Below are 23,771 nucleotides of genomic sequence, written 5' to 3'. Positions count from 1 at the left end.
CAAAACAGGAAACGCAATCACGGCGGCGTCGTTTGTGTAATTTAGCGCCGCACGGAAACAGATGTAATCGCGCCTCGGGGAGCAATAAACGAAAGAGTAACAAGCGGTCACCCTTTGAGAGATTAGAAACCAAACAGCCATCAGCTTTGCGGGCGCAAGAAGCGAAAACCACCCGAAGGACAAAACCGAAACCAGCCGGAACACGCGCGCGCGTTCTGATGCGCAGCTGAAAGCCACCGCGCCGCTTTGGAAAGCGAAAAAAAAAATAGAAAAGACGGACAGACATCGGCGCACGGAGGCGCATCGGCGCATTTAAAGAAATCCACGTATTCCCGAAGCGTGGCAGCACATATCAAGCAAGAGAAATAATCGAAGAAGGCGCGCGTTTGAAACCAGCCACTCCGCTGGCGTGCGCGATAGCCGGCGCGCCGTTTTGCGAAGCATAAAAAAAGCAACAACGGAGAGACATCGGCGCATGAAAAAAATTCCACGTATTCCCGAAGCGTGGCAGCACATGCAAAGCAAAAGAAATGATCGAAAAATGCGCGCACTTTAAACCAGCTGCACCGCGAACGCGCTCGGATCGGCAAGCGATAGCCGGCGCGCCGTTTTGGGAAGCAATATATATATATATATATATAACGGAGAGATATCGGCGCATGAAAAAAATTCCACGTATTCCCGAAGCGTGGCAGCACAGGCCAAGCAAGAGAAATGATCGAAAAAGGCGCGCGTTTAAAATTAAACGCTATGCCGTACAGGTACGACGAAAACCCTTTGGTACCAGGAAGCTTCTGCCGTACATGTACGGCGAAAGCCCTCAAGGGGTTAAAGCGTTCGCCGAGCACGCGCCATCACATGGCGCCGTAGTCGACAGCGATGCCCTATCCCTAATCCCGACAGAACTTCTCAGTGGGTATACATAATCACTGAAAAAAAAAAAACCCTTAGTTTGTATTCGCTGCTTCCTTCTTTCATCTGCAGCCATGTGATGCCTGCGCCACATACACATACAAAATATTACAATTTGTATGTGTATGTGCACATACATACACACGAACATACACAAAGAAAGGGTAGGACCTCCCCCTCCCCCCACTTCGAAAAAAAAATTTTGCTTATGCTCCTAGCAGCCATCATCTGGCAGTGGTCACTACATTTGCCTTTCTTTTCGTGGAAGTGGCCTTTTTAAAGGGTTAAACTGGCACTCAGCGGACTGATGAATGCGCTGCTGGAAGTGACCTGGGTTCGTAATTTCACTGCATGGTATTGCAGAGGCAGAGAGCCAGAAAAAGAGGCACAGATGATATTCGAAGAATGGTAGAACTGTACATGAATTCGACACAATCTAAGGATACAACTCTTGCTTGGCCATTCATATAAACTGTGGCAAGTGTTGGGCTCTGCCATAGGGCTATGTGGAGGCAAACCCAGATTTACTGACACCCAGACCAGTGCTATTGATCAACAGTGTCATAGGTATGGTTTATTTGCTATCTACATCATCGAATGTGTCGTCGTCCACATCTCCATCACAGCCATCACACAGTGGTGTTCCTTCTTCGTCAGGTGGCAGCATGTCCAGAGGCAGCTGGTCTCCCCACTCACTGGATCGTGCCAAGCGGTACACATGCCTCGAGTGTCAGGAGAAGAAGAGAGAGTCAGTTGCTAAACTTGTTAGCGCAAAGCTACGGAATACTCAATCTTTTGTATACTACGGTTCAATATAGTCTACCTGTTGCAAAAGTTCCGAGGGTAAAACTTCGGCAACTGGACTGGGCTTGGAACAGTGTTCAAGAGTTTGCTGATCTTCTATTTACAGTTTCCTTGACACTCTGGCCTGTAAAGGCCTATGTGCATCTCTCTTTGGGTATCAATGCGTCGCCCCCAAGCACGTAGTATGCCTAAGAAACCTTGAATACTCTGGCCCCAGAACTATAGTCAGCATTGAAATACCATATCATATCTACCTGATCAGAGCTACTGAAATTCAAGAACATAACTTTATTTCTTTAGAAAGCGTCCCAATGGTGTGTACAAATTCAAGCCAATCTCTGCAACACATGTCGTTATTATATATTTTTTCATGTTCTTGACAAGGTTTCTGGGCATATATACATTACATCAAACAGATACCTATGACATATTCACACACACAGTGCAAGTTGTTCTTGCACAAATACCAGCCTTATATAATGTGGTTTGGCTTCTACATTTAAGCACACCCTATACACAGTGGAAGATATTTTGAGTTTGCCTTCCAACCTGCAGCATGATCAGCCATCAGGCGAGAAGAAGCTCTGCAGGAATGCCAACCCCATCTATGCACATGACACATGCATCTGTGAACAGCGAAAGTGCAAATCGCTGTGTTGAAGTGCTGTGCATGCGGCAAAAGAAATAACTACGAGATGTAAGCTCATCAAGGTGCGTTGTAGGTCCAGTGCCCACGCACTTTTTTCCCATGATTTTGACGGGGTGCGGCCCTTCCACGTAAGTGTGAAACTTTTGTTCAATTTTTTATCCACGTATGTGACAACTTGAAGTTTGAACACAGCATCGTACACAGTTAAGCGTTTTTTTTTCTTTTCCATCACAAGCGGTTGTGCTATAGGAAGTCGTCAAAATGAATGGTGGCACAAAGGATCTTTGGTGCCGGTGAGAAAAGCGACAAGATTCGCAGATAGTGCCGCACGCGCAAAGCTCGCAGATAGCACCGCGTGACGAAGCTGCAGGACAGCTATTGCCACCTGGTGGCTCCCGCAAAATGCGCTGTACACAAGACGCGACGGCGCTGCCGTTTGCTGGCGAAATTCTTTTTTTTTTTTTTTTAAATTTGGACTGCCAAGTTGGGGAGAGCGGCCCTTACACGAGCGTGGTCCTTAGTCGAGTGTATACGGTGGCATGGTGGGGCTACACTGTTGGTCATCAATGCATTCTTCCTGAAGTAGCCAACCAAGTTCCTGACAGAAAAACATCACAGCATACATGCCTACCTGCGCGAGCTAAGGATGACAAGCGAGAATAGACCGGTACAACAGTGCAGGTGCTGCTTGCTACTTTAAACTCTATAAGCAATGTTTACACCATCAGCGATTTCCTTAAACTAGATAAGGTAAACCAAATCGTCTATCTCTCTCTCTCTGATCAATCTCAGTGCAATATAGCGATGTTACACAGCAAAGCGAACCCAATGTATTCCAGTGAAGCACACTTGTTATGCAGGGAAGCATACCAAGAGTGTAATAGGGATGCTGTCACGGGGCCTAGTATGTGTCTGAATTATGCATGTATGCTCCGTCTCTCATCACGGTATAAACACCAAGACGTCTAAGAAACACACCGTTTTCATACAAGTTGAAAAGCATTTCACTTCACTGAAATCTGTCTTTTCAATGCCACTGACTGATTCTGGCATCGTCACAAGTGACAATGAACACAAGTGTCGTCCCCAGTATCGTCGCAAGTGACAATGCACGCCTTGCCCAGAATCCTAAGTGTGTAGCAATAAGCGTCGCATTAAATGGGCTCGGAGGTGTTAGTCCTGCGGTGCACACGATGTGGTGCTTAGGTTTCCTACAGACTCATTCACAGTTAACCACTCGTGACCTGCTGCGGTGGTCTGGTGGTCACAGTGCTCGATCACTGACCCGAGGGTTGTCGGATCGAATCCCGGCCGCGGTGGCCACGCTTCGATAAAGGCAAAATGCTAGAGTCCCGTCTACTTGGATTTAGGTGCACGTTGAAGAACTCCAGGTGGTTGAAATTTCCGGAGCGCTCCACTACGGCGTCCCTCATAATGATATCATAGTTTTGGGACATAAAACCCCAACAATTGCTAACCACTCGTGATAGAATGAGTATGTAAGTAGCGCCACCAAGGCAGAAAAAAGAGCACACCAAACCTACCTGCCATGCCTCCTCTTGCTGAGCACAAATTCCCTTAATTGTGCATCCTTGCAGCAGAATCGGCAGACCACGTGCCGGCTACGCCGCAGAACCGGCCGGATTACACGAGCCCACTCTCTCTCCTCTGCAAGAACACACCAAAGAGAATTCCGCTTTTGTACCAAGAGGTGCACTGACACATAGCTTGTAAGTTGCGGAAACTGAACTACACGCTCTTCCTAAAGTGACGCTAAGAAAAAAAACCAGATTTTTCTTGTATTAGCACATTACTCTTTCACGATACCAAAAGCATCGTGCTTACCACAAGAACGCGCTTGGTAAGCCAGAAAATGTGAAAACAAAAAAAATGTGGGTGGCGACACCACATTGAAATTCCCGCACCAATCGCCGTGACGTCATATATTTTGACGGCGTCTACTAGGACCTACATTGTTCTCAATCGGTAAAAATGAAGTACATTGTCCTCTGAGGGGGCCCAGAGACTTAACATACCAAGCTTCAGGCAATTTTGTTGTTCACCAAAATATGAAAAATGCACTCTGGAATTCATGACGGCGGAGATGTTGGCGCGAAATTTAAAAATGAAATGAGACTTTGACCTTTATTTTCTCCTGTATTATTAAAGCTATGATGCCCAAAATAACGACAATAGAGTTTTCAGGGTGAGATTTATCAATCTAAACCGACTTATTGTCTCAGTTTAGTATCCCTTTAATGCTCCACGGTGTTGAAATGGAAAAAGCAAAAAATCTATTTTCGTCGCCAGCTGTGGCTTCACCGCACAACATTGCTTGACCAGCATGTGGCAAAGGGCACCAGAAACACACATTTGAACAATGGAATGAACCATAACCACTACATCAATGTAGAGGTAAGAACGCCTCATACAAATAACTTGTACATGTCATTTTCGTTCAAATGAGCCCTTGGCAGCTTTCTGGATCTTTATTTCCTCGAAGCTGCCACGCAGACTTTGCATAAAACTTTGCGCTCTTTCCTTTATATACCTAGCCAGTGCTTGATGCATATCACAGTGATCACTTCTCATGAGCACGTCTCATGACAATTAAGTAATTTGTGTCATTCACCACTGTTTAGTAAAGTGTTAAAGTCATCTCAGAATGGGACTCATTAGACTTCATGATTTATGACTAAACACTTTCTAAATGTTATCATCCTGGAGTATGGATCAACACTGCTCGTATCAATGAGACTCAACTCTACACTGTACGTAAAACCTTGGTGCAATTTGCAAAAAGAAACGAAGAAAGAGAAAAAGACTCACTGGCAATTTCTCCAGGCCTCTGCAGGACCACGTAAGAGTACCTTGAAATAGCCGAGTGCTTGCTCTAAAAGGCATGAAAACAAGAACAGACAAATAAACTGAACAACACCAAGCTAAACTAGAAGTGGACATTTGTGAAAAAGAAATGGCGTATACACCCTGTCTCACAAACTTCAATCGTCACATGAAGAACTACATGTTTTGTCAGCCAGAGAGGAAACAAAAGCCAACCGCATGCCTCCCACTGTTTGTCACTAATTTTCCTGCCTGCAGCATACAGACTCGATACATAGCAGGTTCACAAATAGACTAGCAGCCCATAGTGGGCCAGCCTTCGCGTTTCTAGGTGAGCCAATCCTTGCCCCTGCATGGTTGATGAGATTTGTATCTTTTGAAGCACTGCATGCAGCTGACAAGAAAGAGTTATGTGCACCATTGCTTGCAATCTGAAAAATATATACATAAAGAAAAGAAGATGTGCATAGGGGTGTCAATATTTAGTGCCAAATTTACAGCGAAGAGGAGTTTTATGTCAAATACTGCAAAATTAGCTGCAATCATGTGTGACATCTACCAAATTTCGCATCCCGTGTTTTCTTGCGTCTAATTCGCTCTGGCACATAATAACTAGGGGTGTGCGAATAGTGAAATTTCACCTCGAATCGAATTCGAATCGAATAGTGCCGAATAGTGGCCAGAAATATCGAATATCGAATCGAATATCAAATAGTGTAATTACACGAAATGTGTACCTCAAGTTACGGCAAGACAACGAACAAATCAGGGACGCTAAGGCGTGCCGACAGTTTTATTACGCACTTGTTCGAGAGTGGCTGTTGTTTCAGTTTTTATGGGCGCGCAAGCATGTTGATAGAAGAGCCGCCATTCCAGTCAGCAGCACCACTCTCAACCTCCTCAGAGAGGGGGGTACGGTGGCTAGTTTTCTTTCCCCATGGTCGCGCAATACAGCTCATCTGACAATGGTAATGTTGTGCTTCATTGCTACGAGTGCTCCGGGCCCAAAAATCTTCGGGCGCTCGTTCACAGCAGCGTTTTACCTGCGTCTCGAAACGATGGAACTTTCTGAACAAGTGTTTCGGTGCGGCAGTGGCGACTGCCCAGCGCGAACAAATTTTTACATGCAAAGCCAATGACCAAGGGTTTCGCAGGCCAACGTCAAGACGTTTTACGGCGCTTGCGGCATACGCGACCGAACTACGCAAGAAGACCGTGCCTTCGTTTCGCGAACGAAGTTGTGAAGGGCTTTACAGTTTTCTCATGTGTTTTTCAACGTGCGGAAATGTCATAATCTCCTTTAAGATCAGCATGCGCTCGCTTTTGAACAAGGATGCCAGTGAAAGTTTTAACGAAAGGCCTACTCTAACGACGTTAGCGTGAGTTTTTGCCACACCACCCTAACCAAGTTGCACCGTTGGCCATTGTCACGTTTTATATATTCGTAGTGTCGAATTATTCGAAACTTCGAATACTAGCCATTCGAAAGTCGAATCGAATTATTCGATTAGATACTATTCGATTCGAATTCGAAACTCGAATATTCGCACACCCCTAATAATAACCCATACATCTAACTACAACCTGCAGCTAAAAAAAGATCTCATGTTGCCTTGAAGCGACCTTCCTTGCATTGCTGTGTAGCGTTGCCACGAAGCCACCTTGTGCACCAAAATTCGCATATACTTGTCTCCCCAAGTATAGCTCCGAATTTCCTGTAATATTTGTGCTAAGCTAAGGGAAGGCTAATGCTCTAGGCCTAGTATGCTATTGCATAAAACACATTATGGACTTTGGACAAATGCTAAAATATCCTTGTGGCACCGCCTGCCTGTGCTCCTTGTACCTGAGATACAACTCATACAAGAAGGTGGTAAACGACCTGTTGCAAATAAAACCAAGCACGAATAAATACCACCTGAAACCATAATAGATCAGTGACCACTTTAGGTGCCTTACCCTAATTTCACATAGTGCCAATGTACATACATGAAGGCTTACACAAGTGTCATATAGTATGTGTGGAAACACATGCACAGCTGCCGAGAATTCCAGTGTGAAACTGTACTGACGTAACAGCACACAAGGTGTGCAGCATATTGGAAGAGGAGGGCATATTTTACATTGAATGCAAGGGTGTAGGCAATGTCTGAGGGATTCAACGATGGCTGCAGTTTGAAAGTATCAATGTGTCTACTAACGGCTGTAAGGAAGGGCTCCTCGTAGCGTGCTTGGAACGTGCAGGGAATTCCAAGTGCCTGTGTCTCCCTCGGGCAGTCAAGGTCGTGAGGACACTGGACACCGCATGGACAGAAGAAACAGAGCCGGCGTTATGCAGAAAAATAGCCATAGATAGACAAACTCGCTGGTAAATAGGAACATAGGCACTAAATACGTAGACATACAGACAGGTGCACAGGTAGATCGACAAGTAGGCAGACATACATATAGTATAGATAGATGAATGAGTGGAGAGTACCCATTGAGGCCCTGCATAACAAACATGGGCACAATGACTGTCTAAAACAGCAGAAAAGGAAAGGACAAGTGTAGAAGAGACACTGTATGTTTCTTGTACATTTGTCCTGTGTTTTAAGCACCATTCTTAACAATCATGAGTAGCCAACTAGCTCGAATCTCCAGCCTCTCAAGTATGAAAAGCAGAGTAACGTTTGATCCTAGCTAAACAGGTCCTTACAGAATCTTGAGTACAAGTGTGAGAAACTTGCAAGAAACTTGCTCCGACAGTGGGGGGAGGCTTGCAAAGTCTGCCCCAAGCAGTTACTTAGTCAGACCTGTCCCTTCAATGTTCAAAGAGCAGGGTTATGGCCACATAGGCTTTTGATGATAATGGTAGCTGAAGGACCTTGACATTGCAATCCAAGAACTGTGTACTTCACATCTTTACTCCCAGAAAGCCATGAGCCAAAGGTAGGCCATTGTAAGAAGCATGTCATAACTTCATTTTCACTTTTTCATCCGTTGTGAAGCATGTCATCTTTTGGATAATACCAATGGGGCGGGGGGAGGGGGGATGCAACTTCACCCATTCTAATGAGTCACCCCGCGCTGCCCACAACTTCAACTAAAGGCAATATCAACTCAGAGGAATAGAAAACCGCTTTCTCTTTTTTTTTCCTCAGCCTTTCCCACTTTACACGGCTTCTCTACATGAACACTCTTACAACGTTTCCATCCAGAAGTCGTACGTAAAGATGTCGATGGCAACACTTGTGCAAACAATTACACAAAATATAGTACCACCCCAAAATGGAACAGCTAGTTCTGAAAGATAACTCTCTCGACAGCCTACTTACCGCCAAAATTATTAAAGCTTTTCGCTGAATACTTTTGAGGTACTACACAAAGGGAAACTGGCAACTACTTACAGGAGCCAAAACTTGGGCAGGCTCTTGACCACCATCCTTGCTGATCTGAAAAAAATAATGCCACGATCGTTAGCACTGACACTAGGGAGAACTTATCGAAAGAAAGACTGGCAAACCACTTGAAACTTGATAAATAAATTGTTTAACCAGCCATGATGCTTAAAGCAATCCAACCAAATGGTTGCACTTTGAAAGAAGGAAATTAATGCAGCAATACACTCAAAAAGTGGACTGGTCTTTCCTGCCGTCGTCAAAAAATAGAACCGTACCCCCCGACTAATGAAAATTTTTGAGGAACACAAAAGTCAATGCACATGAGTTGAAGATCGATGCACGCTGATTTCCATCTAGGGCATTCAGTTTTGAAAAAGCATAAAGACGAACATTTTTGGAAAGCATGCTGCCATGCGTGAACCAGGGATATTGCAGGAAAGTTTTTTGGAGAGGGGGGGGGTGAAGGGTCAGAGGGTCTCACCCTTTATGTATGTTGTTCAAACATGCGCTTATGCTGTTCTGTTCTCCCTTTGTTGATGTTTTCTTGCGCAGTTTCCCTCATAATGTGTTTATCGATGTGCATACTTATATACACATACAAAATGTATTGAATTCCCGTCTTGAATTCAAGAGGCATGGCATTCAACGCATTTCATGGCACTTTTTTGTCACGGTGAACAACACTTTGAACTGCTCTTTTTCTTACGTGGAATGTCTATTACCTTTACCGAGCCGCTAACAAGTGCTCCTGGAGAACAGTACATGAAAATGCATAAAGCTAAAAGAAAGTTTCACAGTCCCTTCGACTGTGAAACTATGGCACAGACCAAGGCCTATGCTCTTGCAAAACACTAATTAAATTTCTTTAACACTCTCAGTTGATAGCATTTTCCCACCCTGCCCTTCCTCCCCCTAAGGTTTTCTGCACCTGACCCGGTGTTGCACTACCTCTGGAATCGGCCCAGCTTTGACCAAGCAACTATGTCACGTGATGACGTTATCAGAAGCATAGGTCGGCAAACTCACTCATGGGTCGACTCATTCAGACTCACTCAGACTCAGATTGGGCCATGTGTCGGAGTCTGAGTGAGCAAGGGTGAGTAATATTTTGGTGAGTTTGAGTGCTACTGAGTCCGGTTGAAGAAAATTTTAGTGAGTCTGAGTCCGAGTGAGTCCAGGTCTGAGTCCGAGTGAGCCCTAAGCGCAAAATACATGCTCCACCTTTTCTTGCCGACTTATGGTCCTATCTACTCATCTTCAGCATTATACTTATATATCGGCTTACGTTTATACTCAATTCTATTCACACATATCTCAGCAAACTAGCATTCATGTGCCACCTCAATATTTATTGATCAGAGGCGTGAGTTAGGAGAAGGGGTGTCATGATCTCCCCCTGCAAACTCTTTCATGGGAAGTTCTTGATAAAAATATCTCGAGTGAGTCACATATTTCGTAAAAATGTCCTTACTGGGTTGATATATGATATATAATGGTAACTCGTATTTGAAGGTGCAAGATCAAAAGGAGGGCCCGGGACATTGCCGAGAGGCTTCAGCTTCCGGCACCTTCCTGGGTGGAGCCACCTGGCTGAGCTAGCGGGACCTCCAGTCGCGTTCAGCTTCTGCCACTTTTGGACCACAATAAAGTTCTCACTCACTCACTCGTAGAGCGCCGATTATGTGAGATATCGGAGTTAAAGAGGCTTGACACCCCGATCGAAAAAGCTAATTTTACATCAACGGACTCATGAGTCAACTCACTCAGGCTCACTCAGAGTCAGGTGAAGTTGTGAGCCTGTGTCTGAGTGAATCCGGCTGAGTAATATGCTGGTGAGCTTGAGTCTGAGGGAGTCCGACTGAGAAAAAGTCTAGTGAGTCTGAGTCCGAGTGAGTCCGGTTGAGGAAAATTTTGGTGTGTCTGAGTCCGAGTGAGCCCTCAGAGCAAAATATATTTCTTGAGTGAGTCTGAGTGAGCTCCAATTATTTTGCCAACCTATGATCAGAAGACATCGTAACATAGTGTCATGGTGACACCATGTGACATTTTGCTTTTAGTGCCATTTGATTGTCTGTGAGGTCACGTGGCTTTTGGTACCATTCGTGTTAACGCCGCTGCAGTCACCAAATTCTTCTACCAATGAGCCATACAAGAATTTTATCTTCATAAATTATTAGTTCACTTTCCTAGCAGATGCAAGAAGCACTGTATCGCACACACAGCACACACTAGTAATATAAAGAAGACAAGAAGACGACTCACCATCAGTATGAAGTCACGGGCTTCAGCAACGGCCCTATGTCCAGCCTGTGTGCCATTTTCAATGAGAACCTGTGGAAGGGGAGAGAAGGCATAAACATTAACTCGAAGATTTACACATGTGCAGTAATCATGCTTCTAGTGAAAGTCGACGACATTTGCAAGTGTGCAAATCCCCACTGTTTGTTCCACGTAACGATGCCAACCTGCAGTACATAGGAACATTTCCCAGAGTACCAAATTGGCATTTGGTGGTAGGAACTGAAGTGCCCAGACTTCCAAAGAGAATTTCATGAAGCATATTATACGCATGAGGATATACAGTTGGACACAGATATGTGAAATATGGGGATCACAAAAAAGCTCTATATATATCGGTAATTTGATATACACAATATTCTATACGTTGACAATTATTGAAAGGGACTTTACAATTGTATGATCTACACAATAATTCGTTATATGTGGGTTCGACTGCAGTCCACAGACATCATATCAGGCTAATACTACTGGGCTCATACACGTGGAGCAACGACCTGTTACCGTAAGTAAACATTATAATTTGGACCTGAACAAAATGGATCTCAAAGTTACCTACACATTACAATCGAACCTGAATCCGAAACTGTGTCATAGTTATCACAACAATTTTCCACCAAAACCACTGTCACCACCGCTGTCACCATAAGCTGACAGCACAGTACTAAGTTTCTCTACAAGCCGGTGACAATGATATGTCACTTTCATTACAAAAAAGAAAGCCATCTTAATTAACGAGATAGTGGCAAAGCAGTTATGTCATGTTTTGGCTGTAAGTCCTTGTTCTCATAAATGTGTCTTCACTTGGATCCGCGACCTGACTCGGTCAAGTCCTGCTAAAGGCCTGATGTGAATGCGTCAATGAAGTGAAACAAGTGACTTGGAGATGCTCACGTCAGGCATACTTGACCAAGTGAAGTTGTGGCTTCAAGTTAAAGGGGCCCTGCCGCACTTTCCTGTGTTATCGTAGAAATACCTTACTATTGAACTTCGCCGCCTCACAAATATACTGCTACAGGAATTTTTAGAATCCATCAAGATGACTGGAGTTATCACATGAAATGCATGCTTTCGTTCCTTTTTGTTTCTTGCCATGAGTGTACTGGAAGCTACACAGGGATGGATAGCAAGGAAGCAATGTGCTGGCTGAATGTTATGTCACTGCGTGTCATGGCCTTGAGTCATTCAAGAAATACCTGAGCCTGTTGTAGGGGTTATGTTGCAATATGCGGTGCTGACAATGTGATCTATACGATCAGGCAAAGGCATTAGTTTTGAAGGGCAACGGTGCTCTTATTCCTTCCCTGTACTTTTACAGGGAACATCCTCCCTCCCTTCACCCACTTCCGCACCACAACCCTCAGGAAGCTCCAATTATTGGCTGCATTATGTTCTGGACATGTATGCTACTGGAATGTACCGCGTGTAAATAATGACATAAAGAATGAGTCATACGAGAGGAATTTCCATCAGGGAAAGGGGGGGGGTATTGTCAACTAAGAGAGCACTGCCCCCAGCCCTTACACCCACCTTTACAACGATGTTTTGTTCACCTGGAGTGACGGGTATGGCAGAACACCACCTACTGCAAAACTGCAACTTGTCTTTTTAAAAGACCCGCCAGCAGGCCTTATTGCAAATGTTGGTTTTACAGTGGGAGTTGTAAGGCACCATCTAGGCAGTGTTTTGCCAAAATAATTTTTCTTTTTCGATTCGTTATTAGTGGAAACTGCGAGGGTCCCCATTTTCTTGAGGAAACATCAACAATAAAGGATGCCTAAACAAGAATGCTGATGCACATGAGTTGCTGACCAACAAAAGCGATAAGTAACAGTAGCAACTTCACCGCATGAAAATACAAAAGGGCGAAACTTGTGCAAACAATACATCGCATATGGTGACTGATGGTAATGGTGCTTCTATTTCTAAAACAAAAGTGACACATACCAACAGGCCACTAGTCTTGCCCCACAGGTTGGCCACTGTTTCCAGCCTTTGTATGGCATTCGGCAGCTCCATGAGTGTGAACGCACTGACCACAAGGTCAAAGGTGATCTACAGACAAACAAGTGATCAGAACATCATACTTGAGTTCATCAGAGGCGTTAACCCTAGAGAGCTCGATATAGCTGCAACTCTAAAGTACTTACATGATCTCATTCATTCCTTCTAATTAGGGCTACAACACAGGTTAACATGAAAAAACAAACAAATGGATGTGCAAACAATAAATGACAAGAAGTGAGACTGCATGATGCACAGAGGCGTGCACAGGGGGAGGGGCGGTAGCCCACCCTAGTCACCTAGGGGGGGGGGGGGGCGCAAAGTATGCCTCATACATTGACTTAGTAGGGGGGGGGGCACTGCGATAAACCTTCGCCCCCCCTGATGAGGAACCCTGCCCACGCTTATGATGATACAACAAAATCTCTCGACGCTTGCTATGATACATGGTCACTCTATGCGTCGCTCTATCATTCCTGCATCAAGCACACTGGCCAATTTTAGGGGCGAAGCTCCTTAAGGCGGCACCCGTTCGTCCCTCGTAGTCGTCGTGTTCGTAGTAGTGAGTAACAAGTCTTACGCTTTGACCTCCAAGGTGGTGCCGGTGGGAGATTTCTCCTGTGCGTTGTTGAACAATAAAAAATTTGCAGCGTGCGCGTTAACTAAAAGCCGAATTCTTCTGTCTCTCATTCCCCATTAGCAGCCATTGGCATGTTCCAGTAGGAAACGTTAGTAGAAGTAGAAGTGTAAGTGTTAGCTAAAAGCCGACTTCTTCTGTCTCTCATTGCCATTAGCAGCCATTGTTTACCTCCAAGGTAGTGCCTGGTGAGATTTCTCCTGTGCGTGATTAAACAATAAAAATTTTGTTCAAAACGCCGTTGATTGATGAAATAAACCAACGAAAGACGCCAGATGTTTTGTAAAAGCAGAACGAAAGAACGCCAGATGTTTTCTTAAAGTGTAGTAGTAGTAGTTGCATGTAGCCACCTCGCCCGATCGTCAACGGGCGAGGTGGACCGGCAACGGCGCGAGGACCCTGCCGTACGAGAGTTAAATCACACTAAAAGACATACTTTGCGGGCGATACACTCTAGTGAGCTTTCAACTTTTCGTCTTAATGTACATGATAAAGAAATTATTTCTACGAAAAACGCAAGGCACACCTTGAGCAATATGTTTGGTTTTGGGACGCTAAATGGAACCATGAGGCGATGCGAAGCCGGAGCACTTGCACGATCGCGTTCCGTTGACTTTCGTTGGGCATGCTACCGACCTCGCGTCGTGGAACGCGCGTCCTGTCTTCCCTCTAGCCTTGCCTTTAATTCGCACAGGGCGAGCGGGGAATGCGGTCGCTCTTGGCGCTCTTTCGCTCGGGAGCGGACTTCTTCCTTGCATTTCACCGATCACAAGTGATAATGAAGGGACCATGTAAACCAACAGTACAATAAAAGTTTGATGTTTAATATATACACGATGTTTCACACTCTTTATATTATGTACTGGGCGCATTTCACGGAAGAGTTTCACGGTTTACAGATGATTCCCTCCGTAGCTTCGCCCCACTCATCATCATTCACCCCGTGGATATGCTGTGATTTTTACCACACAGAAAGGATAGGCAGTTTTTCTTTATAGATGACAACTTTCGCAGCTCTTATATATACATGTCTGCATTTGTACGCAGGTCCGTAAGTTCAAGAGAGAGTGAGTTAGTGGGTGAGTGAGTGATCCGTACCAACTCCAGAATAAGCTCTTTCGAATCTATGAGGGGAGAGAACATTAGGGAAGTCACACCGTCATTCAGTGGAAATTCCCGCTTCCTGAACGCCTAGTATTCAATGAACTGTGCTCGCTAGATCTGGCACTGTCAGGCCTCGCAAAATCATTTCATTGGCAGTCGTAGAAGCATCTTATGCCATGCACATGTAGTACCAACAGGGGATATGGCTTTGTTGCGTAAAAATATTCTGTTAAAACTGCTACATCAGGTGCACCTACCTGCAAAAGGGTGCGAAAAGTAAAAAGCAAGTTCACGTATAAGCAAACACTCACCTTATCAGTGGACGGAAGAAATTCCCGCTGAAAAAAGGAGCGGAACTTCATCTGTGCACTGGGATTTCCTCCTGAATTATGAGAACGTCAGAGAGTTGTTAAGCACTACACAGCAGCCACGATCAACTCGAAGAAAGTTTACTAACATAACAATTCATACATATCAAACACAGTCAATGCTTGAATAACACACTCATTCAGCATGCATGTATGATGGTGAGCTGTGGAGAAAAAGTAACAAGCAAGAAAGAGTGAGTGCAAAGATGTCACTGCTTCCGTCAGACCAGTGTCTGTGTCATCGCATCGTGACACGTACAACACCACCTGAGAAATGAAACTGAAGCTGGTTTGCAGAAAAATCGTTACTATGACACCTGAAGCCCCACTGCTGGTCCGAAGGTCGCAGAATTGAATCCCTGCAACTGTGACCGCATTTCGATGAAGGCGAAGTGCTAGAGGCCCATATACTTAGGTTTAGGTGCACCTTAAAGAACCCCAGGTAGTCGAAACTTCCAGATTCCTCCACTATGGCGTCCTCATAATCATATTGTGGTTTTGGGACCTAAAAACTCAACAATTATTGTTATTATTATGACAGCTGAAGGCATGTCAGTATTTTTCAAGGGCTTCAAAGCCAAACACCTTCGTCGAATACAAAAAATGAGAAGTACAAATGTTGTGCCTGTACTCTTGCAACAAAACTTCACCTCAGCTCCATGTGTTGAAAAACACACAATGCACATTTAGCTGCTGTGCAAAAATGTAGCAACTAAATCCCATGTTAACCTTTTCACTACTGTAAGAAAAGAAGAAAAACGTGCCAAAATTACTAAAAAAAATTTTTTTTGCTCGACTTGTAGAGCTGAGCTTTTTTTTTCTGAATAAAATGGTACCATTCTTTCAAGTCAATAGAGTTCCTTTATTTCTCTAGTCACATAAAATAAGATAACTCGAAGGTGGCTTCACCGCCTGGCAATACAATGAAAAATGGCAATAAAATGAAAGCCGAGACACAAATGGCCCAACATGGACAAGCGTGGACATCTAGTGTCAAGAAACACAAGTATGACGAGTACAGTCTTCATTGGTTCCATGTGGGAGCAGTTTTTGTTGATGACGAGTATAGTTGTCAACGGTCATCTTGTTACAAAATCTCATGACGACTGTACTCATCAACGGTAGCGAAAGGGTCAAAGAGCAGCGAATAGATCCTGAGACTGCTTCCTACTGCATTGGGACTCGCCTGCATTTTCAGAATATCAAGAGCTATTTGGCTCTTGACATTCTCGAAATGCAAGCGAGTCCCGATGCTTCAGAAGGGTTGGTTATACCTCATCAAGGATATTACAAACGCTATTAAGCAACAGTACTTACCCGTTGCGAGAAGCCTTGCCAGGTTATGCATTTCATTTGAAATGTCGATACTGAAGTATTCCTGGAAGTATTTAGGCCAGATACTCCTTGCAGCCCTGTGGAAGGAAACAAAAAACAATCAATGCTTTCTGTGAAATCCATGGTATATCTATGCTTAATTCATGCCTACTCCTACAATGTGATAGCAACCAGGACACTATAAACAGGGGTAATAATGTTATATGAAGATGCTGGTAGTAAATGTTGCTCTCTTCATTTTTAAGGGCAATCAATCGAATAGTTCTCCAGAAAAGGTACATCAAGTTTGGATAATTAAAAAAAATGGATCGTGAGAAAAATGCACGCTTACTTTTAAAATGTGCAGAAAGTGCTCGCAAGATAAAGCAATGATTATGCTACAAAAGCATCCCTAGTGGAACAATTTGTAATTCCACCTTATAAAAATGGCAGGAAATTAATATATTTATCTGATCTAGCCATATTTGTCACAAAAAGTACACATACAGAAACGATGATGGAAAACAACATGTCCACAAATCCCTCGCAACCGTCAGGAGGCACGGCTTTTGGTGCCATTTTTAAATGGCTTCTAGCGCTCCTATGCGCTCGTGAATGCACGATTTTGCTCCTCAGAGTGTCTATTATTTTTTACTAATGAAATAAAAGAAATCGCTTTTTTGGTCGATTTACCCCACCATACCCCCTTAATTTTACCTACGGTGGTCTGTGAGAGGACTGCACACTTTTCTTCAAGGAATAGAGGATTGATAGATTCTACTTCAGAAAGCCGAAGCAGCTCAGCCTTCCTACAAAACAGAGAGAAAAACTTTTACTTCTATGCTAACGTCCAGTGCTGACCTAAGTATGAGCTGAAGCTTGGTCCGTAAGAAAAATTTATTACCACTGACGTTTCTTCGAAATTCTCACTTCAGTTTACGGCCATCTTATCGACATTGACAGCGCGTGCTATGGGCAAATTAGAGGTTTATGAACAAAAAGGAAATGATCCCAGTGAGTCGAAGAAAATAGTGTGACTTCAATGGAAGTTTTCTGCATAAAGGTACGTTTGAATTAACAGGAAAAATGCATGTGCCAAGTGAGCATGCCACAAATGGCAGAGTTTACAAACATGGCAGGATCAACTGGCAACCACTGAAATGGGTCTATGACCCACTCTTTAGTGTTTGAAGTCTGAAGTTTATTCAATATTTAGCACAGATACAAAAGTACAGACATGTTAGTACAGAAAAAGGTCCCATAGTGCAAACATTTAAGGGGGACATTATAAAGAATGCGCTCAACATGGGACAGTTGTAGCCAAACACCTAATCAAAAGCGAGTTGCATAGTCACATGACATGCAACACAGTGACTTTTCTTGGCTGCTACTGAGATGCCACAAAAGGTAAAATGGGTAAAAGTTCACACTGGAGATTAAAAGCGGTGTTACATGACTGCTGTGTCCCGTGAATGGACAGTGCAGCCTTCACATCAGTGATGAAAGGGAACAGAGCTGCAAGAGAGCGATCTACCTGCCAAATTGCACAATGGGTAAGATGATATACCGAAGACGAAGAAGAGATTAAAAGAATGCGGAGCTTACAGATTTTCTCGTTGGCAAAACTATACACATGTATAGCAAGTCATCAAACCTCAGAAGAAGATAAAATACGAGTTTGATACCAGTGGAAATGAGTATTGAATGATGTACTCATAGTGTGTAGCCAGTGTATGTATTAGCATATGGTAGATCATTCAAAACATCTCTGGCAATTTCAGCAGTTAGTCATATGAATAACCAATGTGAAATTTGCACCCTGCTAAGTTAAAAAAAAGGTGAAAAGAAACAATGTCGGTTTCATACCAGTAAATATGGCAGTTCAATTTGTGGTGTGGACGTGCCCACAGAGGTGTCGAGAGCTGAAATACCTCGTAACAGCTAGTGATTGACTCCCTCGTCAACTTCAAATATACATCAGAGTGATAGTTAAAACAAATATTATGTTTGGTAGAAAAACAATAACAAATTTTCTTCATTTTTCTATCATTCACTAGTCATAACTCAATAACAACGAACTTACCAGAAGCATGAAGCAAGACCTGACCCAAAGTCCATCATAGAACTAGGGGCAAAAGCGGGATTGAGATGTCGAATCTGAAACGTGAAAAAAGAAGAAAAAGAAAACCAAAAGAGACACACTGTAAGGGTTGTGGGCAGCTGCGTGGGAATACACATGCACAGGCTAGCATCAAAAACATTTTTAACACAGTTCTACGGCTGGAACGCCCATCTTACCTCGTGAAAGACGTCATGAACGACCGCGTAGTCAGCAGCAAGCTTCCCCACTAGATAGCCACGAGCTCCGAAATCGTCATATCTGTATAGAGTGATGACAGAGTGCGCGGGGCACTGGAATTCGCATACTTTACAAGCACAAAGTGAAACCAAGCACATCACAAGCATGGGGAAATTGTTCACGACTCCGAGAAAAAAAATTACTGCGTGCAGAAATTCAGAACCTTAAAAATGAATAGAAAAGTCTAGGCTATTTGATTTGTACTTGAAATTAAATTAGATCTCCATTCCTCTCTTCATGGTTACGAAAGAAATTAGAGGCAAGTGGGAAAGTCCCGAATAGGAGCTTGAAAACTGTCATCATGTATCGCATGACAACAGTAGTTGGCGAGGAATGGCTTAGAAATTACTAGTTTACATACTTGATATCGGGATTCAATATTCGAAACTGTTGAATACCTATTCTAGTCTCTTCCAATGTGAGGCCTGACGGACGCTAAAGATGGGCCCCTCACTAGTCTCCATAGGACTCAGCCTCCATGTTGGTTACACATTAAGCCATAGAGCTATGCCTGAGAAGCATTCCACTGCATGAATTTTTAAAATTAGTTCATTATTAGGGGAGAGAGAAGACATAAAAAGGGTTTATTAAAACTTAGACAATTAAAGCTTTCTCTCAATAAGTGTCTGCAAGCAAAATATTTTTGTCATCAACATCCAAATCAAAGTTGAGTAACTGTGTCCCATTTATATGCCATGACACCCATCTCAGTTGTTTTTATTATCTCGTTTATTTGCCTATTTTCTTACATGCAGCAGTGGCAGTGGCTCCAGTGGCAGTTTTGCACATTCAAGTCAAGTGGGATAACTGGGGCTGTAGGCTGCCGACATGACACTTAGGTATTTTTGCGTGCAACCCCAACTCTCCGGCAATAAACAGGGCTCTCTCGGCACAAATAGTGCGCAGGCGTTTGAAATTTCAATCCATTTTGCAACATACAGCAGTGAAATATAGTTTCTTTGTGCATAATTTATGCAGCTCACATGAATGATGATTTTTCATCTACAATGCCTAAAGACATAGAGGGGCCCTCTAAGAAGGACTAAAAACATGGTAAATGAGTGTTTTCAACATCCATACCCATCAAAATTCAACTGCAGTGACTGAGAATCAAGCCTATCAACTTAGGTGCACTGAACCACCGCGGCACATGTTGTTACTAAAGGGACACTAAAGTGAAACAATGAAAACAATGAATCAGTTTAGATTGATGAATTGTACTCCGAGAGCTCTAATGTCACTAATTTCACGGTGCTTTGTTTATTAATAGAGGAGAAAATCAAGGACATACTTTCATTTTTAAATTTCATGCCAAATTGTCCGCACGTGACGTCATGGATTTTAAAGTGTATTTTTTGCATTTTTGGCAACATTGGCTCAACGAAGTTTCCTGAAACTTGGTATTGCCGCGCGTATCCCACGTCGTTACAGTATATAAAGTCTACGGCTCTCTCAGAGGACAATGTACTTCATTTATACCGATTAGGAAATACGTATGACCTAGCAGACGCCGCCAAAATCTACGATGTCACGGTGTTTGGTGCAGGAATTTCAATGTGGCACTGACACCCGTATTTTCTTTTCGTGCGTCTTCTCGCTTACCAAGCGTACTCTCACGAAAACAATGGTGTTCTCAGTATTGTGAAATTGTAATTTACTAATATGCAAAAAATCGTTTTTCTCTCTAGTGTCCCTTTAATTAGCTCCTGGTGAGCATTACCTAAAGAAGCTTAAGCAAAAATGCAGCTTTGACCTAAAAGAAAAACTACAGCTACAATACTCACTTCATAGGCTTCCACAATCTGACTCGTCTCTTCAGGCTCTCAAATACTTTCTCTTTGACATCTTCTTCAACGTAATCCCTTTCCTCTTGACTCATTCTGTCAAGAGCTGGAATACAGATGGCAACATAATGGTGCAAAATTAGTTAGCATTTTCAACCTGCAGATGCATACTATACAACGTAAGCATTATATCACTTTTTGGCAATGAACCCTTTGACAGCTGTCTTGAAAAACACCAGTTCGTGTTCGACAGCACTCATAAACACTGTAAACTCATCAACCTCATTACTTTTGTCAGCGTTATTCCTTTGATGCACTGCATTTGCCAAGATCCGAATTTTTACTGTTTCAATCACCACCCATTCCTCACACATGACACATTGCCCTCGGCTTGGAGGCAGGTCAGCTTGTCCCACGAATGTTTGAAACTCATGATATAAAGGAATTTCTGCCTTCCTCTGCTGTCAGTACAAGGTCAAAGCTAAATAAAGTTGCATGGATTTGTGAAAGTTTGCATAAAGTTCAGAACCACCTGCTCAACAGTGAAGCTATTTAATAAGTATAGAAATCTTGACATCTCGAGAAGTTCTCAAATACAACATCGACAGATGCACACTATAATCTCATGAGTAACGAGAGTAAAACAAGGCCAAGAAACTTACAGTTTCCGAAGAGCTCCTTCTCGATGTTCATAGCTCGAGATCTGAGCTCGTCATTCTCGATGGGCAGGTGCCGAGACCAGAGCTGGTTTCGGATAAGCACGGCTGCCTCACGTAGTTTGCTTATGTCTTGTGCTGTGAATGCAACCGAACAAGTGTTATAGCCAAAGGCATTAATTAGTTAAGGGGCGAAGCGGGGGTGCGCTCACCCCACTCAACCTTTTTGCCCGGGAATAAGGTGCCCCCCCCCCCCCAAACTGTAACAAACTGTAGTTACAAAACTGCAACCGGCCAAAACTGTATCATTCCAAGATACCAGTGCAAGTTCTTTTATATGTGTTGTAAGGATGACAGCGCCGCTGGGGCGCGAGCGCGCGCTAGGCTACTGGAAGACGAGACAGAAAGTCAGAGAATAGAACAGCCAGCCAGCGATCAGGCGTTGTCTCTGTCCTCTAATTACAGTGTATACTGTTGTAATGAACCTTGCATACTAAACTTGAAATACTGATCACGAGAACGATCTAAGTTGCATACTTCCCCCGATACACAACTGCTTTGACCTCTGATTACAGCAATCCAGATAGTTTAACACTTGGAATGAGAACTTAAAGGAGCACTGACACAAAAATTTCGCATCTTGTTTTTTTATTGCGATAAGTAGCCAACGACCCACTTATCATGGCTGGAAAGCTTGTTTGCTCGAGCACACGATGGTTGATTATTTGGAGACAGTTTTATAGCGCCCAGTCGCAGCTTCGGTTTCAGAGCGGCTGAGTGAGGCGGGAATCCAGAGTGGTTTCCATGTAAACAGAGCTGGCTACGTGAGCACACAAAACCACGTGCACATGAGCACCGTGTTGACAATCCCTTTCAACAAAGGCTTCTTGGGTGCTGCTTAATGACCTCTGAGACATTGTAAATATGCATGACCCCAAAAAACTGTCCTGCCAAGGCAATGATGTCAGCCTTTGTACTCCTGTGCAAGTCTGCCCCTCTTTCCGTTGAAAAGGTCTGCTAGGAGAGAGCGCTCGCAAGGATTGTGGCAGCCAACTGAAACTCATGACATGGGTAGCAGCTGGTTGTTTACACGAAAACCAGAAGGCGGGTTTTGCGCGTGGTGGCGCGACACGCACTTTAAAACTGATATTAAATATGTTCTAGGCTATATTATCCATTGATATTTCGTAGATGATGCGTATGCGTCTACACAAATCTACCCCACAAGTTATCTCGCCTTCAAAATTTTGTGTCAGTATCTTTTTAAGGTTGCTCCGGGCAACTAGAATGCAGGGGGATTTGTGCGACATCATGTAGTAGCAATTTTCTCCGCAGGTAAAACCTCTGACAGTCAGCAAGTGCACATTAATTGCCATTAGTGTCGTTCACAGACTGCCACACAAAAAGGTTTGACGATGGTTGTGGTAGAACGCATGCACCAGCAAGTATGTTGAGTTAAACTCCCTTTGAGATACACAAGAGTGTTACATACATAGCACTGATCACAAGAACAAGTCAAACAAGCATCAGTACTTAATTCATACTCGTTCTGTTCTGTGATAAATGCTGCACTGATGCCCTAATGACTTCTGCTGTTTCAACTACAAGGGTATCCAAAGCACATGCATTCGGAAAGCATGTGTTACAAATGGAGAGGGCAGCAAACTTATTTTGCGTGAACATGACTGGATAGAGAAACGCTTGATCAGCGTAATTCTCTATGCCGCAACTTTGCCAGCGTTTGCTGAATTCTGCGAGTGGTCATCAAATGCGGAAAAACTTACTTTCAAGAACCGTATCGGCCGCTGCCTGCAGCTTCTCTGGAAGCTTGACTTGCTTCCGTTTTCGTGCTCCGGGGTGATTCTTGTGCTTGAGCTCGGCCGTATCGAGTGCATCGCTGAGATCACTCGGCAGTGAGACGGCATTGCTCGCTTTAGTGATCGGCTGCGCCAGGAAAATAGCGACATGAGAGAGGATACTTTACGCAAAACGAACAAAACAGTTTCGGCGCATCAGCCGAGTGCTTTACACTGCCGTTGAAGTAGAGGCCTTCGTGTTATCAATGAGCTAAATCATCCGTGTAACTGCGTCCGTAGACCGCACCTTAATGAGTTGATCAAAAACAGCCGCATTGTTTTTATAAGTAACAGATACGAGGCCGTGAACCTGTGTTGGTAGGTTTCGCTTCGCAGCGGTTATCGACGTAGAGCTACGAAACCAGCTTGATGCTTCGCACAGTTAACTCACCCGAACGCTGCAGATGCAGGGCGGGGTCCTCAGAAACCTCAGAAGCTTGTTGAAATGACTCATTCTCACAATTATCGTCAATGAAAAGCGGCGACCACAAGCGCGCACATGGCACAAAAAGCCAAACAACCTTCGCACTTGTCGGATTGACTGTGGATGGCTCAGGCTCGTTTTCTTCATTTTCGGCTGTGGTGAGTTTCGGTTTTGAAATGGACTGCAAAACGGCGCATTTGCAGATATAAACAAAGGAAATAGACCAGCTAAGCAGTTCGTTGTTACAAAGTCGCCGTCGTACTGTCGTCATGCGTCTTGATAGCACTGCATGGACGTCCCTCAGTCACCATCTCCATCTCGTATATCAATGAGGTAAGGATTACTTGTGCTACCTTAGTCAAACAAAGCAGTAGA

General features: G+C 43.8%; 1 protein-coding gene across 1 annotated transcript; it reads right to left on the bottom strand.

The window, feature by feature from the left end:
• Nucleotides 1-1,466: 1,466 nt before the first annotated feature.
• LOC119389594 (methyltransferase-like protein 17, mitochondrial) lies at nucleotides 1,467-23,514 on the bottom strand. The gene is made up of 15 exons (XM_037656938.1): nucleotides 23,364-23,514; nucleotides 22,901-23,060; nucleotides 21,123-21,254; nucleotides 20,461-20,566; nucleotides 18,616-18,697; nucleotides 18,401-18,474; nucleotides 16,321-16,415; nucleotides 14,947-15,017; nucleotides 12,838-12,945; nucleotides 10,855-10,923; nucleotides 8,599-8,643; nucleotides 7,411-7,503; nucleotides 5,195-5,258; nucleotides 3,910-4,033; nucleotides 1,467-1,634 (listed from the first exon to the last, which is right to left on the bottom strand). Exons 1-15 carry the CDS (start codon nucleotides 23,424-23,426, stop codon nucleotides 1,487-1,489), a joined length of 1,434 nt encoding a protein of 477 aa, XP_037512866.1. The 5' UTR covers nucleotides 23,427-23,514; the 3' UTR covers nucleotides 1,467-1,486.
• Nucleotides 23,515-23,771: the final 257 nt, after the last annotated feature.

Source organism: Rhipicephalus sanguineus, chromosome 4 (genome assembly GCF_013339695.2).
Source record: "Rhipicephalus sanguineus isolate Rsan-2018 chromosome 4, BIME_Rsan_1.4, whole genome shotgun sequence".
NCBI lineage: Eukaryota > Metazoa > Arthropoda > Arachnida > Ixodida > Ixodidae > Rhipicephalus > Rhipicephalus sanguineus.
Note: the sequence above shows the minus strand (reverse complement) of the source record. Positions and strands in the feature narration are given on the sequence as shown.

Bases quoted from the DNA above. Each gene is read 5' to 3' on its own strand.
- LOC119389594 (XM_037656938.1), bottom strand. From the start codon at position 23,426: ATGAGTCATTTCAACAAGCTTCTGAGGTTTCTGAGGACCCCGCCCTGC. The intron at 10,924-12,837 runs GTATGTGTCACT...CCCCTTCCACAG, and splicing joins GCAAGACTAGTGGCCTGTTG to GTTCTCATTGAAAATGGCAC. The intron at 8,644-10,854 runs GTGAGTCGTCTT...TATTTTTTTCAG, and splicing joins CCCGTGACTTCATACTGATG to ATCAGCAAGGATGGTGGTCA.